Consider the following 14,465-nt stretch of genomic DNA (forward strand, 5'->3'; position numbering starts at 1 on the left):
TATACACGCAGCACTTTTCACGGTTCCTGATCTCACGGTGACTCTTGGCAACAGGAGAGATGAAGAACAAGTTTCCACTGCAAGCTCAAACAACAGGCAGCCTTGAACTCAAGGGAGAACTACATGCTCATGAAAGTTAAAAAAACAAAACCAAACCAAACTTTGTAATCAGCACTCCCTATGTCTAAACCTTCTGTCTCCATTCAACCCTACCCAAGATTTGCTTGTTTATTCTAACAAAAAGCGGGAACACATGTAACCTGATTTGAGTACTCATTCTCCTGAATGTATTAGTGCTTTAAAATCCTGTGATCCCACATATTAAAATATTAACTTACATCTGATGAAGCCGATTCAAGGATAATTCCAAATCCTGAAACAGGGGTTTCTGGTTTTAGGGGGGATTCAACTGCTGGCAGGCTCGATCGTTCTGTGTTTGTCGATAGCTTTTTTTCGTTCTCTGCAGCGTTGGGTTTCTTATTCATGGTAAGTGGTTCAACAGTTTTGAGGGGCAGTTTTTTCTTTTTATTTCTCTTTCTTGATATAGTTGACTTTTGCGTGCAAATCAGAGGAACAGGGGGCTGCTGTCTGTTTTGAGTCCCAACTGAATGAAAGAAAGTAATGAATTAAATTTACAGAAAAAAGAACATGCATAACCACACAGACGCAGCATTAAACTACCAACATACTAAACTTATCTTCTGGATAAATGGTACAGTTTTCAGGGCTGTTTGTGCACATGAAACAGGTACATTCTATCACCTTTGCATCATTTTCCAATCTGTACAATGGGGATAATGACACTGAGCTCCGCTATGAGGCTTTTCAAGACATACTGATGAGTAGTGTTTTAGGAAAATTAGGAATATATGGCTCTTTCCCAGTGACCAGTGGATGGCTGGTGACATGAAGAACTTAAGCAATGATTAATTTGTATATCCTCTTGAAAGACTGAGAATCTCATTGTCTTTAAGCACCTTGTCCTGATAAAGTAAGATAATACAAGTGCTAATGCAATTACAATTATTTTTATGAATGTAGTCACAAAGCTAATTAGCTCAGCAAGAACATTTCAAGTACCATTATGTCAAGAATGAGTGAAAACACTATTCAGTAGTTTAATTTCTGGGAAAAAAGTAACCCAAAGTTGCAACAGTTTGTTTTGCTTATTCACAGTAACTGACAGTTCATGTATTACCTCTGAAATCTATTTTATATTTTATATTTATCAATATTTTGCTTTTTCCAGTATCCACAGTCATTTGTATAAACTAAGGCACCAACCCTGAACCTGTATCAATGTGAGTCCTCCAGCAGAATGCTATGCACATACAACTATAGGTCTGGATGAATCAGTAAGATCACGGTCAAAAGTGTGACCAGCAGGTCGAGGGAGGCACCTTCTACTCTGCTCTCCTGAGACCCCACCTGGAGTATTGCGTCCAGCTCTGGGGGCCCCAGTACAAGAAGGACATGGAGCTGTTGGAGCGAGTCCAGAGGAGGCCACGAAGCTGATCAGAGGGCTGGAGCACCTCTCCTGTGAGGACAGGCTGAGAGAGTTGGGGTTGTTCAGCCTGGAGAAGAGAAGGCTCCGGGGAGACCTTACAGCACCTGCCAGTACCTGAAGGGGCTACAGGAAAGCTGGAGAGGGACTGTTTACAAGGGCAGGGAGTGACAGGACAAGGGGGAATGGGTTTAAGCTGAAGGAGGGTCGATTTAGATTAGATGTTAGAAAGAAATTCTTCCCTGTGAGGGTGGTGAGGCCCTGGCACAGGTTGCCCAGAGAAGCTGTGGATGCCCCATCCCTGGCAGTGTTCAAGGCCAGGCTGGATGGGGCTTTGGGCAACCTGGTCTAGTGGTGGGTGTCCCTGCCCATGGCAGGGGGTTGGGACTAGATGGGCTTTAAGGTCCCTTCCAACCCAAACCCTTCTGTGATTCTATGAAAACAAAAAAAGCCAAAAGGGCTACACATGCAAATCAAACTCATTCAAACTACAAGTGAACTACAAATAGTCCTCATCTACAAAGCCTGAGGTAAAAAAAAAACCCTTGGAATACTGTTTATTAAAAGATTTCTCAGGTATTTCATTTCTGGCAAGGATTTACAAGACTGTAATTTGTAGTTTATCATTTAGACAGAAGGGTGTTTGAATACTAAAATAAATATTACACTTTCACTTATATGTTTGCATTTTAGGTTTTTTTCTTTTAGCAACAAAAATGCCAAATGATTTTTTTTTTCTCTGCAAAACCATCATTTCATGCCTACCAGAAAATATGAACTACTCCCCGGCCTTTTCATGAAGAGATTCACTAATTAACAAGGTACTTTTACTGCAGATACATAATAAATAAGAAACATTCCTCCTATTGAGGAACCAGCTCTGCTGGCATAAACCCCAGTTCTGTACCTCTCACCCACAAGCCATTTTTAATCATGCACATAATTTCAATGAAATTGGTGCAACTGCATCAAGAATTCCCTGCCCCAGTAAAAATTGTAAAACCGGGCCTTTTTGTGCTTCTTTGTAAATAGATGACTTTTCCAAAAGCATTTCTATGTGTATCAACTGATATTACAAAACATGTCCGATCCCTCCTGTTGCTCACTCAAGCATTATACGCCACGGAGACAAGGAGTTTAGTCAGCCCTTCACTCCACCCATATCTCAGTTAATGACTCAACACTCCCTTTTCTTACAGAGGTCTTATCCAGCTACGCTAAGAGAAAAACCTCCATGGCTCCACTCCTCATCACTCACGATGGACGGGCAACTCAAATGACAAAATCTCCGACGTCTCCAAGTCCTCACTAGCATTAACACTAATTTTTAGGAAGCACAGAGGCTGCAGCTTCACAGTAGCCCATGATGACCTACCTAACTCCTAGCTGCCATGGTCTCTCGTTACCTTGTGGGCTCTAGTGCTCTTCTGGCTCTGCACCGTTCTGTTTCAGCTCCTAACCTAGCAGAAAACTAGACTCAATAGTTTTCCCCAATGAACAGATTATTGCTGGTTCAGCCACCAGAAAGAACTGGTAAACCAGCTTGAAGAACAGTGGAGGCAACAACATGCAGCTGCTGCAAGCTCGGTTGAGGCTACCATGGAGCTGTAACTTGAAAGATCTTTGAATGAAGTGTTATACAATAACTTTAAGTGGCCTTCCTTATCTTTTTTTCCTCCTAAGATTAGTGAACTGGTAAGCAGATAACAGGTAAAGTAGCATTTTTCACCTCTGATTGAATACACCGTGAAAACAAACTGGGGGTGGTTACGGCATATTGACCTACCCACTCAGCTCCCATTACTAGAGTATCTAACCACTTTTTTTTTTTTTAATTTAGCCTTAAAAGATTCTTACAAGATAATACTCCATGTTACAGGTAAGGATCTGAGAAGTAAAAATTACATTTCCACGAAGCCTGTGAAAATATGAACAATGATGTGTCCAGAGAGCAGGAAACAGTTCAGGTTTTCCTGAGTCTCCACATAGATTTCCGTCTTACTAGATCATTCCTCCTAACAAGAAGATCATAGAATCACAAAATCATTTGGAAGGGACGTTCAAAAATCATCTAGTCCAACTGCCCTGCAATGAGCAGGGACATCTTCAACTAGATGCTTGTCATGGATATGCATGTATGGGACCGGTCATTGTACCTGCTTGAATCTGCATCAATTTTCGCATGGTCTTGAGCTCTTGAAGAATAGCCTGCAGGGTTGACTGGCAATTACACGTACAACAGTTTGGTCCAATTGATGAATTCACCATTGGGATTTCTCCTGAACGAGAGAGGAACGAAACAGGGGAGAGACAATGTAACCCACACAAAACCACCCAAACGACAATTACCAGCAGGCGTTAGAAACTATTATCGATATACCCGATCGTGAAATTATATCCAAAACCAAAATTTTCAACATGGTCCCTTTCAAGAGGAAGGGGCCACTCGTTTTTATCCAATTAGTAGCATGTGCAATTATATACAGTAGGGGATGCAATGTTACATGGGCTGGAGAAGACTGCTCTGAGCGTGAATACAATGCACTCTTCACAGCAGGGCTCTATTGTCAGGCTAGTTCATCTTGAATAACAATAGCACCAAACCTCATTATAAACATACTCACTTTATCACACACACACACAAAAAAAAAGCCCATCTCCCGGAACAGTCTTACAAAGAATGAAGACAGTCTGTGTAATAAAGGTTTAAACTGTACATTAAATGAGGGCCTAAGAATTTTTAAAGTGCTTGAATGTTACATGTGATTCTTTACCATGTGAAGAATTGAGAATGAAAATAAAATACCCTATTCAGAGGAAGAAAAAAAAAACAACCACAACAGGATGGAAAAGAACCACCAGCAAGGAAAGCTTTCAAATCTGCCCTTCTGTTTGCTAGGGTGGGATTGCTTTCTATGGCTTGTTTTCCAGCACTGTGACCTACGAGATGGGCTTTCCATAGTTTGAAAATGAATATAGTAGTTCACCGGATTCTTCTTTTTCTAGGAATTTTTACTAGTGTTTAACTGAATTTACACTTAGTTCTAGCCCTTTGCAGTGCTTTTATTACTGCCTTGCTTTCCAGGAGTTTTGTATTGTAGGTCCTGAGTTAGGACAGGCTGTAACAGCTAAGAGATTTCAAGCTTTACTTCAACAGTTGTACCCTGTGCTTTAGTTTAAAATAGCTGTATCCCTAGCTTTAATGCTGCAAATAAAAATTTGAAAATTCAACAGAATACCTAGCAGAATCTGCTTGAAACTGAGGCCAGATGGGATGTGCCCCCCTTCATTTCAAAATGTGCTTACAGTCATTTAAATTGATGGCTATTTTACTGCTCATCAAAGCATGCAAGAGGAGGGATGATCATTTTATGAAGATAGGTACAAATGGATCTAACAAAAATCATCTCGCTTGGTGTCACGTGGTGGACTTCAGAGAGTGTATTTCCCTTTTTCTTCCATAGCCTGACAGTTGTCAGGTGCCCTTTAATCATTACCTAGCTAAACTGAACATAAGCAACTCATTTAATCTTCGCTCATAAATCCTCCCATTTTTCATTATTACTTTTGCTTTCCTCTGAAGCCAAACCAGTTTATCTATACCCTTTTAGGTTTGGTTTGCGTTCTTTCATCAGAGCTCCCTGATGTCACACACACAGATCCCCTGACTTCAATCCTCATTTGAAATGGATGAAAATCTGGCCACCACTAAATCGCTCCCACCCTTTCCTAGTTCTTCCAATGTGTCCCTCCATCCTCAAATCTCCCTTCCCAGACACTTGTTCTCTACCTCCTTCCATTCAGTCCTTCAGCTCTGAAGCAACATCTATCAGGCTTGAGTAAACTGGTGGTCATTCTCCCAAAAGTGAGTTACTTGTGAAGCTAAACTGATACATCACTTAAAGATTGCTGACATCTCCTGTGTGTCATGCTCCTCCTTTACTCAGATACTTAGATTGTCCACACTACTGCAATCACAAATTTTGGTATTTTAAAATATCATCCATGGACAAAATCTGTTAATGCTGCATTACGATAAATGGAGTACTTCAAGAATCCTGCAAATCTAGCAAATACAAATTCAATAGTTCCACTTGCTTCTTCTCTCCAAGGTTTCAGCTGTAAATAAAATAACTTTTTAAAAGTAAAAAGCAATCTGGAAAACAGGCTGAGGGTCTCAAATTAAAACAAAAACCAGGTTACTGACTCAGCAGGACTCTGCCTAGTTTGATCTCACCCCTCCTTTGTATGCTGTCTATTCAGACTAGAAGTTCCTTGGGGCATGGATGGGATTTTATCTTTTCAGTGGTCCACAAAGTGTTTAGCCCATTGTTACAGGTACACAGGGGGAAAAAAATGTTATCTTTAGCTTTGCAGCAGGTTACTCAGAATCCCTCAACTTGGCTTCACCAATACCCTTTATCTATCTGTTAGACTTTTAAGTAGATGAGGTTCAAGACTACTTAAAATTTAATAGCATCAGCATAACTCTGTACCCTTTAGTAAGACAAGCAGGCACCCCAGAAATGGAGTCCCAAGAAACTAGGATAGTTTTATTAATAAAAGACAAGTACATAGTAAGAACATCCTTCCTCCAGTGCTTTCTCAGATGTTTTCAACTAATAAGCTCCTCGGGACAAGGTCTATCCCTTCTCTTGATCAGAATCCAAGATTCCTGTGGGCCCCTGGAAATAATATCTGAAGGACTACAGAGGGAGACAGGCCTGGTGGCTTCTGTTTCCTTCTTAACAAAGACTCGACATTGTGGTGAACCGCATGTGAAAACTTGGACAAATTGTATCAGTAAATACCTGTACATCTTTCCTGTTGCAATGTAACGTGTTCCTAATGAAAGCACACAGGCACGCAGGCTGCTGATGGAAAACCAAAGGGTCTATTTTCTCATTGAGGCATGGGGGATTTACATTATAATCCCCATTAGCATTGATAGAAATTACCCACGTAAATCCACCATAGGTACTGGAAATGGGAAAAGAGACCACCAATATTTCAAATCAAAGCAGGGTTCTACTGACTTCATACATATTCATGAGGGTTTTTTATTTTCTTTCTATCCTCCCTCTTCTGATCAGTTACTGTGTTGTAAGAAACATCTTGTAGAGTGTTCTCAGTCATTGTTCCTAGCACTATCTTTATCATTTTTAGAGGACAAAAGCAACCCTTTTCAACTTGTTATAAATCAATTTTTAATTTTAAAAGGAGAACAGACTTTTTATTTTTATGAAGGAGTCTTTAAAGACCCATCTCCCTCTCTTTTGGAAGCTAGCCAGCAGGCAAATTTGATACCAGGTCGTATGATTGAGAGAAGGAGACGACACAAATACAGTAGTTGTTTCCCTCGTGTAAGCAGCAGGTAGCCCAGGACAGCGGTTCTTGCAGCTGGATCTACTGAAAGTGAATTCACCTGGTGTAACTAACATTGCTACAGCAAGGTTACATTAGAAAAGCATGCAAGTGCAATCCATTGAAAACAAGCTTGACATAAGCGAAAAGCAATTCAGCTGCTGCGTCACTGCTGGATTTGCTTTTCCTTTTCTCTGTTTTTGCCAATATCTTTTTCACAACTGCTTTCTACACCAGCACCTATTAAATATCCATTCCAGCCTCTCCTTGAGCCACCTTTACCATGCGAGTAGATAACTACGCTAGTTAGATTGACTTCGATGCCTGCTACATTCAAATTTGAGTAATTCAGACAGCCTACAACATATATCTTGGCTTCCTATACGGTGTCTAGCCACAATGGACAGAAACAGTTTCTGGACTCAGACCACCTGCTATAGATGCCTGGACATCTCCCCAGTGATGGCCGAGGCCTGACAGGTAGTATGTTTATGTCCTACCTGAACAGTTTAGCTCTGATGAGTTTAAACACCATGGTAAGTACCAAGCAGTAGTGTCTCCTTTGATGTATTGTTCAGCATTTCTACACCCAGCTTCTAAGGACTTTGTCCACCCTCCAAATCACATCTACAATAGAGTTAGATGCTCAGACTCCCAACGCAAGGGATAGGGGAAATCAGGCATGTTACAATGGCCTCCCAGAGAGCTGCGTGCTGGGTGAGGAGGAATTTTAGAGCTTGCTTACAGCTCAGAAACACATCAGAAGTTTCCCTTTCCTAGAGACCGAGCATCGGAGCCAAAGCAGCAAAATTGTCTGGCAGGATCGCAACACCCCACTGGAGGCAGACACCTCTAACCAAGGAGCTGTGCAGATTGCCTTTTCAAAGGTGGCCAGCAGAGAGGGCCCACACCCATCTTTATGTAATAACCTAAAGATTACATTCCTTTCTGCAGCCGGACAGCTGCAGAGGGAGGGGTGGAAGGTGCCTCCTGGTGCACTTCCCCAAGAGCTGGGAGCCTGGGCATCCACCCTGTCCAGCCCAGGAGGTCACTCAACCCAATCCTTCTACTCTCTCACAGACATTCTAACCTGTAGGAGATCATAAATCAGCCAAATCCTTCTTCCTCATATGAAAAATTAAAACACTGACATTTTCTTGCATATGGGGCCAAATCCTGTCAACACGTTTTAGCTCACATGCTGAATCAGGCCCCTGAGGGGACAGAGGTGCTGCTCCACCTACTTTCTGGATCCAGGAACTAGGCACCTAAGCTGTGCAGGCTTGGGCACTTCTGTGCATGCAGAGAACTGTCCCTGACGGTGCCCAGGGACTCTCAGGGCAAAGAGAAAGATGTGTGATGAATTTTGGGTCCTTCCACATTTAGAAGGTCATTATAGTGGGATTTCGAGAGGATAGTTTTAGACTTGGATGCTAATTCCCATCAAGTGTTTTCCTCTCTCCCCTGAATCTTCACCTTTAAAAACCTCACAACTATTTTTTGTATTATAAAATAAATACAACTAGCACAACTTACTGCAACATCTTTCTCCAGGTCACCTGCTACCTCTGTGGGAATCTTTGTCTCTATAGAGAAACAGTCTGGTGAAACTTAGGGCTGCACGGTTTTTTAGTGCAGTGACAGTAGAGGACAGTATTGAGAATAATAATAGGTTGGGGTTTTTTTGTTTGTTACAAGCAATAAGAACTTGTATGCCTTTAGAGAAGGACACACAGCAGATGCCCCTATTGGGAAGCATGAACACCTTCAGAACCAACTGGAAATTGTAAATTCATAATGTTTTCAGATGAAATCTCACTTTTTTATTTTCCAGAATTTAGAACTGAGGTACCCCTTTAAAATAAAACCACCCTGAGGTTAGGGTTGAGTATCAGGAGAAAAAACTTTCTGAATTGCATTTAGATTGTTAAGGAAGACCTTCAAAAATCTGGTAGTTAAACCTCCATTCTCTGGGACTTAAAACAACTCGAAAAAGGCATTTTAAGGGCACACTGCCATCTACTTCAGGGCAGAATTCTCTGCCAGCGCAAGATGGACCATGCTCTAGTACATGCTGTTCATAGGTAGATTCCATCACCTCTTTTCTCCAATGGTCCCATCAGAATAAAAGCCTAAGGCTGTGATGGGATTTTGTACTTGAAGTTCAGCAGCCAGTTATAAGGCTGATGCCATCCCCTTATGAAAGTCAGTAGAATCCTGCTCCGCAAGTGGTGTCACAAGAGCGCTACATTACTCATTGCAAAGAGGAGTGGTAGAGGTTGACATTTAATTAGCTATGAATTTAATAACAATGGCAAAAGCTGTTTTAATAAGTACTGTATAGAAATTAAGCCTGTAACAGCATTGAGTAATTCTGTCCTATCACCAGGAATCCATTTTAAAAGCTAAGACAGATGGTAGCAGAATGCACCGTGCCCACTTTCGCACCTTTTCAGAGTGGTAACTATGTGCTCATTTTGTAGACTCTGAACTATAACTGATTTCAGTGCAGCAGTACAATAAATCATCACAACAAAGGCAGAAGTTTGGTACAGTACAAGGAGACAAAATTAAAAAAAAGTACTTTTCTCAGTATCTAATGAAGATCATACCATTGGATGCCACGGTTCGCGTTTGATTTTGGAATGTTTTGGATCGAGTTCCGTATTGCCCTGAAAAATGGCTAGCTTGGGGTGATAATTCATTCCATGCACTGCTCTGTGAAGGATGAAGGCTCGCCTGGGACTCTGCAGGGGGATTCAGGCGCTGGGCCCAGGCTAAATCTAAATCTTGGGGCTCCTCCTTCAGTTTTTCTCCTTCTTTGCCAACTCGTTGATAGATTCTTCCAGTGCTGTCATTCAGTAATCTTCTCATCCCTGTAATTTGTTTTTTAATTTCCCGGCTTTCATCTCCTAATGAAAACAGAGCCACAGTTATCACTGTAAATTAGCAAAAACTGTAATGGGTAGAGATCAGTGATTTTAGATGCCAATAAGAGTTGGAGTATGAAAATAAATAAATAAAGATGAGAAAGAAAAGAGATGGTTGAGCAGTCGTTGGTATGTACCACGCTATGCTTTAACACAGTGATGGCTGACATCTCATGGTTGAAAGACCTGCTGAACTTGGCTTTCTTGATGCCATTTCTAAAGCTTGGGTGAGTAAGATTATTTTCCTCCAGAAGGAAATAATAATAGCTCGAGCATTTTTAAATAAACTATCCTTTTAAGAAACTGATCCTATTCAGGCATTGACATCAGTGGATATTTTCCTGCGTAAAGCCTAAAGGATCAGACCCTTTTTATATCAGTTTGCGATATGCTGAAGGATGGATCCCACAAAAAAAACCCCCACAACACAAAAAGCACCACACACATACACAGAGGAACACTGCATCTATTGATTTTAATGAACAAGATCAGTTCCTTAGTCCACAAAATTTAATAATACTGGATTATACAGGAATAAATTAAAAAGCAGCTAATATGCGTATAACCATATATAGCCTAACTGCTGGTTGTCTTAAAAATGTAGATTATGAAAATACATACAAGAAAAATGTGATGGTTCCAAATAAATTCAGGGCATTTAAATAATAACAATTACATACTTTAATACTCCTGGCACCATTTAAGTATTAATTTTACATACGAAACTGCTGATTGCACAATGAATATATGTGTTTTGGGTAGATAGTAGCTATTTTGCTCGTTAAAGCATACATTACAATTCACTAGTAATAAGGAAGTGTTCATAGCCCTTTCTGAAATAAGAATCTCCTGATTTTTTTTACTGGTAATAGAAAAATCAAACATCCTGAGCAAACGGAATAACGAAGATCAAGAAATTGATGAATCAACCTTCCTTTATAGTATACTTCATACAGTAATACTTGGTATCCTCTATTCAATTTACATTCGCACTTCCCAAAATAAACCTATTTTTGGCAAAACAACAGCGCAAAGGAAACTTCAGAAGAAAAAAAAAATAATTATGCTCCAGAAAGCAAGATGCAACGTGCATCATCTCCGGTTCAACAAGGTGTTTGAAAGTGTGCTGATGCTAAGCATGTGAACAATTTTATCAACTCAACAGCACTATTCAGTTGCTTAAACTTAGGCGCGCGCTTAGGTAACTGGCTAAACAAGACAGCTAAAAGAGCAGCAACCCTCTCTCCAACAGGGACCAAGCTCAACATGGCTGGGACACACTGCAAGGTCGGTGTACCCAGGATGCGTGGTACCCGAAAGAGGTAGTTTTTGCTCCAGAAGGTGAATAAGCAGAAGGGGAGACGAGCTGTAAGATCCGCTCCAGCCTCCGCTGAATCAGAGCATCTCCCACTTGACCTGGCGCACTGGTTCCCTGGGCCGGCGCCAGCTGGCTCCAGCCCACCCCGATCTAGCGAGGAGAGTGGGCGGTTTGCAAGAAAGCTCCTAGTCCAAACTTAGAAAAAAATTTGTCAACCCTGTAGAGCGATACTGTAGCACTGTTTCCACTCCAGCTAAAGTGGCGAGAAAAGCCCAAGGAAGTTCTGCTTTGTATTTATTTTACTGGTTTGCCGGCAGATTATGTGTGTGGGTGTGATTTAATTAACAAATCACAGCACCAATTCTTCTAAATTGACTCTTTTTGGCCCCAACCCAACCAGGGGTTGGCTGTTTGCGGTTCCCAACCTCAAGAGGCTGCAAAGTACCACTGGGCTGCAGTTATCGAGATACTCAGACCCATACACTGAAGCCTGCCTTTCTCCTGTACGTGGCTGTATCTGCGCATAGCCAAGCTCCAAACGCTCCCATGACACCGCAGCATGAAGCAATCCCTTACTGTTGTACCATCTAGCAGTACACCGGGCTCTCAGAGTTTTATGTTGGCAATTTGGATTTCTATTCAATAGCAAAATATATCAGAATATCAAAAAAAAGCTTCCCACTCACCTCCTCCTGCCAGGTGTAGTGACTGCATGCTTGTCGGGTGACACATTGTTGGAAAGATTAAATTCCCCTTACCCAATTACATAAAATATTAACGTTAATTGAGCTTATTCAGCCTTGATTCAGGTCCCTTGTTTCTTCTCTTATAGAGGCTTTCCTATACAGCGACATGAGCATACTTACTTCCAAGCAGAAAAAAACCCCCATATTTATGTTACAGCAAACCCTGAACTTGCATCCTACATAAGCATGTCTTTGCGTTTAGGTAGCTCTCTACTTCTAACTGGGAGATTCCCTCTTTGTGAACTTGTTTGTTGGGGGTTTTTTGTTGTTGGTTTTTAGGGGTTTTTTGTTGTTGGCTTGTTTTTGGTTTGTTTTTTCCCAAAATATGTCTTCTGTTTTGTAAGGAAGGACATTAACAACATACAGGCTATAAGCTTGGCTTAGTTTCAGTGCAAGTTTACATCCCCCCTCTCCCAATCATGACTTTTTACAGCTTTTAATTTGTAACTGGCCAGCGACAGCAGCATCTTTCCCGACAGAAGCGGAGAGTAGCTGATATTACACTGTCTGAATCTGCAGGCAGGCACAGGAACAGTAACAGATTTAACTTCTTGCTCCCTAGTTATCTCATTTGGCTATTAGCTCTAGAGCCCATTGATAGCGTTTTGTTATTTGCTATTCCACTGCTGATGATTTTCACAGATAATAACCATATAATTTAAAAACTTTAAAAAAAAAAAAATGGGGCACAGAGAGAAAACCAAACAGCTCAAGCTACTGTGTCCTAGGGAAGAGCCAGCCTTCCTTTTTAAATGCTGAATGGGATAATCAAGCACCACAAAAAATTAGTTTATTACATAAAAATATTCATTACCTATTGTGAAAAGCCTCCTGAGAGGAGTGGTGCATGTTTCAGCCTCTCCCTGTACCCATACCAGGAGTCTCCAGCTCTCTCGAGGAGATGGGGATGGCCCTGACCAGCAGGAGACAGGTTTTGGCATTTGGATTCCCCATATAATCCCTTTGGTTTTAGCTGAAACCAATGAATTTACTTGCAAAACACTAAAATACTTCCAAAACACTACTCAAAATAGGTAAGCATGGCAAATTATAGCCCTACGTAGGAACTTATATGTAAAGATGATAACAGTCGTAACAAAAACATGTTAACAATTTTTTAAAATTACTATTATAGTCGTTTCTATCATGGCCCCTTATATACAACCTATTTTTTTCCACATGGCCTGACTGTAATCTTGAAAACCAAAAAAAGGCAAACCAAAGCCCCTTCATAAATTCTACATCAAGTGTTCTTAAAAAGCAATTTCCCTAAAATTAATTTCAAACTCTTTCCTTACTGAAAGTGTGCACAGTATAAAAACTTCCCGCTTTGCAAGTTGTAAAAATGTTAAAAATTACAAATGCACAAATGTAAACCAGAACTGTCCCAGGATGAAGTAGCATCCACATAAGTGTGCACCTGTCTAAACCAACAGCCCTGTAAACAACTCCAGTTAACAAAATATTATTGATAATTCATTAATTCCATTCTTTGCCCCTATACGTCTGACCATCTGCTCACTATTATGTTTATTAAACTTAATATAAATACAACACACTGTCTACAAACAAGTTATTATCCTTTTCCAAATAATTTGTCAAATATTATCATAGTGCTACAAAGAATGATAAAATTACCTGCAACCATATCCAAAAGTACTTTGTATCTCTCAGAATTCTACCTTTGTATCAAATTAGGCTGAAATTGGTGGATGAGCTCAGAAGTTATCGGGAGGGTAGGAGCGGCAGCGACAGACAGCTAGACAAGCACATGTGAGCTGACAACATTAGCCTGGGTTGTAAAGAAACAAGTCTTCAGAGGTGAGAAAAAGTGGAAGTCGATGCATATGGCTTGAAAGCTCAATAAAAAGTAATAAATAATTGCAATGGGTTATATAATCAAACATATTAAATGCCAGTTTATTAGACACCACTTGAATGCTGCCCTTCCTGGAAGGAGGCCAGCAAAACTCGGCTGCCGTGTTTGAAGATTTTTGTAAGGGCTAATTCAGAGCAGCTCGAGGAATCGTGAGGCACGTGCGCGCACGGCACACGTCTCCGCTGCACAGCCAGGCGGAACTCCCCAAAACACCTTTCTGAATGTTACATGGTATTCAAGTATCTTCTTAAAGGACAGTTATCCTAGAAGGGAGCTAGGCATCCCTTCTCAGCAAAAACTATACCCACAGATATTTTTGCCATCTTGTACCGCAAGTGGTCCTGAAACAGAAAATTGTGAAGGTCAGCATGGGGAAAATAAAGGAGCCATGTGCATGATTCCTTATCAGATCAAAGGTTTCCTAAATCACATGGAAAGTTGTTGTGACTGCTCTGTGGGTAATCTGAATCTGGCATCTGTGTAGCTAAATTGATGGGGTAAGCATGCATTTCTCAAATAAGTGATCCCCAGTCTTTTTGGCATGTAAGAACCTCTATTGAACAAGTAACACAGGCAACAACATGCTTTGTAAATTAAAAACCTAAGCCCCAAGTCAGCAGGGAGAGCAGCGGTCACAAATCATGTCAGAGGGTCACGCAAGCAACCTGAGTTATGAGCCGGGGACTTTGAGTACCCTAAGTTTAACTTATAGGGACATACAATG

General features: G+C 40.9%; 1 protein-coding gene across 5 annotated transcripts in view; it reads right to left on the minus strand.

The window, feature by feature from the left end:
• The window catches only part of BEND7 (BEN domain containing 7), a 47,294-nt gene that overhangs the window by 23,762 nt on the left and 9,067 nt on the right, over window positions 1-14,465 (minus strand). For 4 of the 5 annotated variants that reach the window (XM_075767909.1, XM_075768159.1, XM_075767991.1 and 1 more), the window contains 3 exons: window positions 9,481-9,780; window positions 3,661-3,783; window positions 339-604 (listed from right to left, as the gene is read on the minus strand). In XM_075767909.1, coding sequence (XP_075624024.1) covers window positions 339-604; window positions 3,661-3,783; window positions 9,481-9,780 — 689 coding nt within the window. The remainder of the gene's footprint in view (window positions 1-338; window positions 605-3,660; window positions 3,784-9,480; window positions 9,781-14,465) is intronic. The other variant, XM_075768234.1, reaches the window with a different exon arrangement.

This window comes from Balearica regulorum, chromosome 1, assembly GCF_011004875.1.
Source record: "Balearica regulorum gibbericeps isolate bBalReg1 chromosome 1, bBalReg1.pri, whole genome shotgun sequence".
Taxonomy (NCBI): Eukaryota; Metazoa; Chordata; class Aves; order Gruiformes; family Gruidae; genus Balearica; species Balearica regulorum.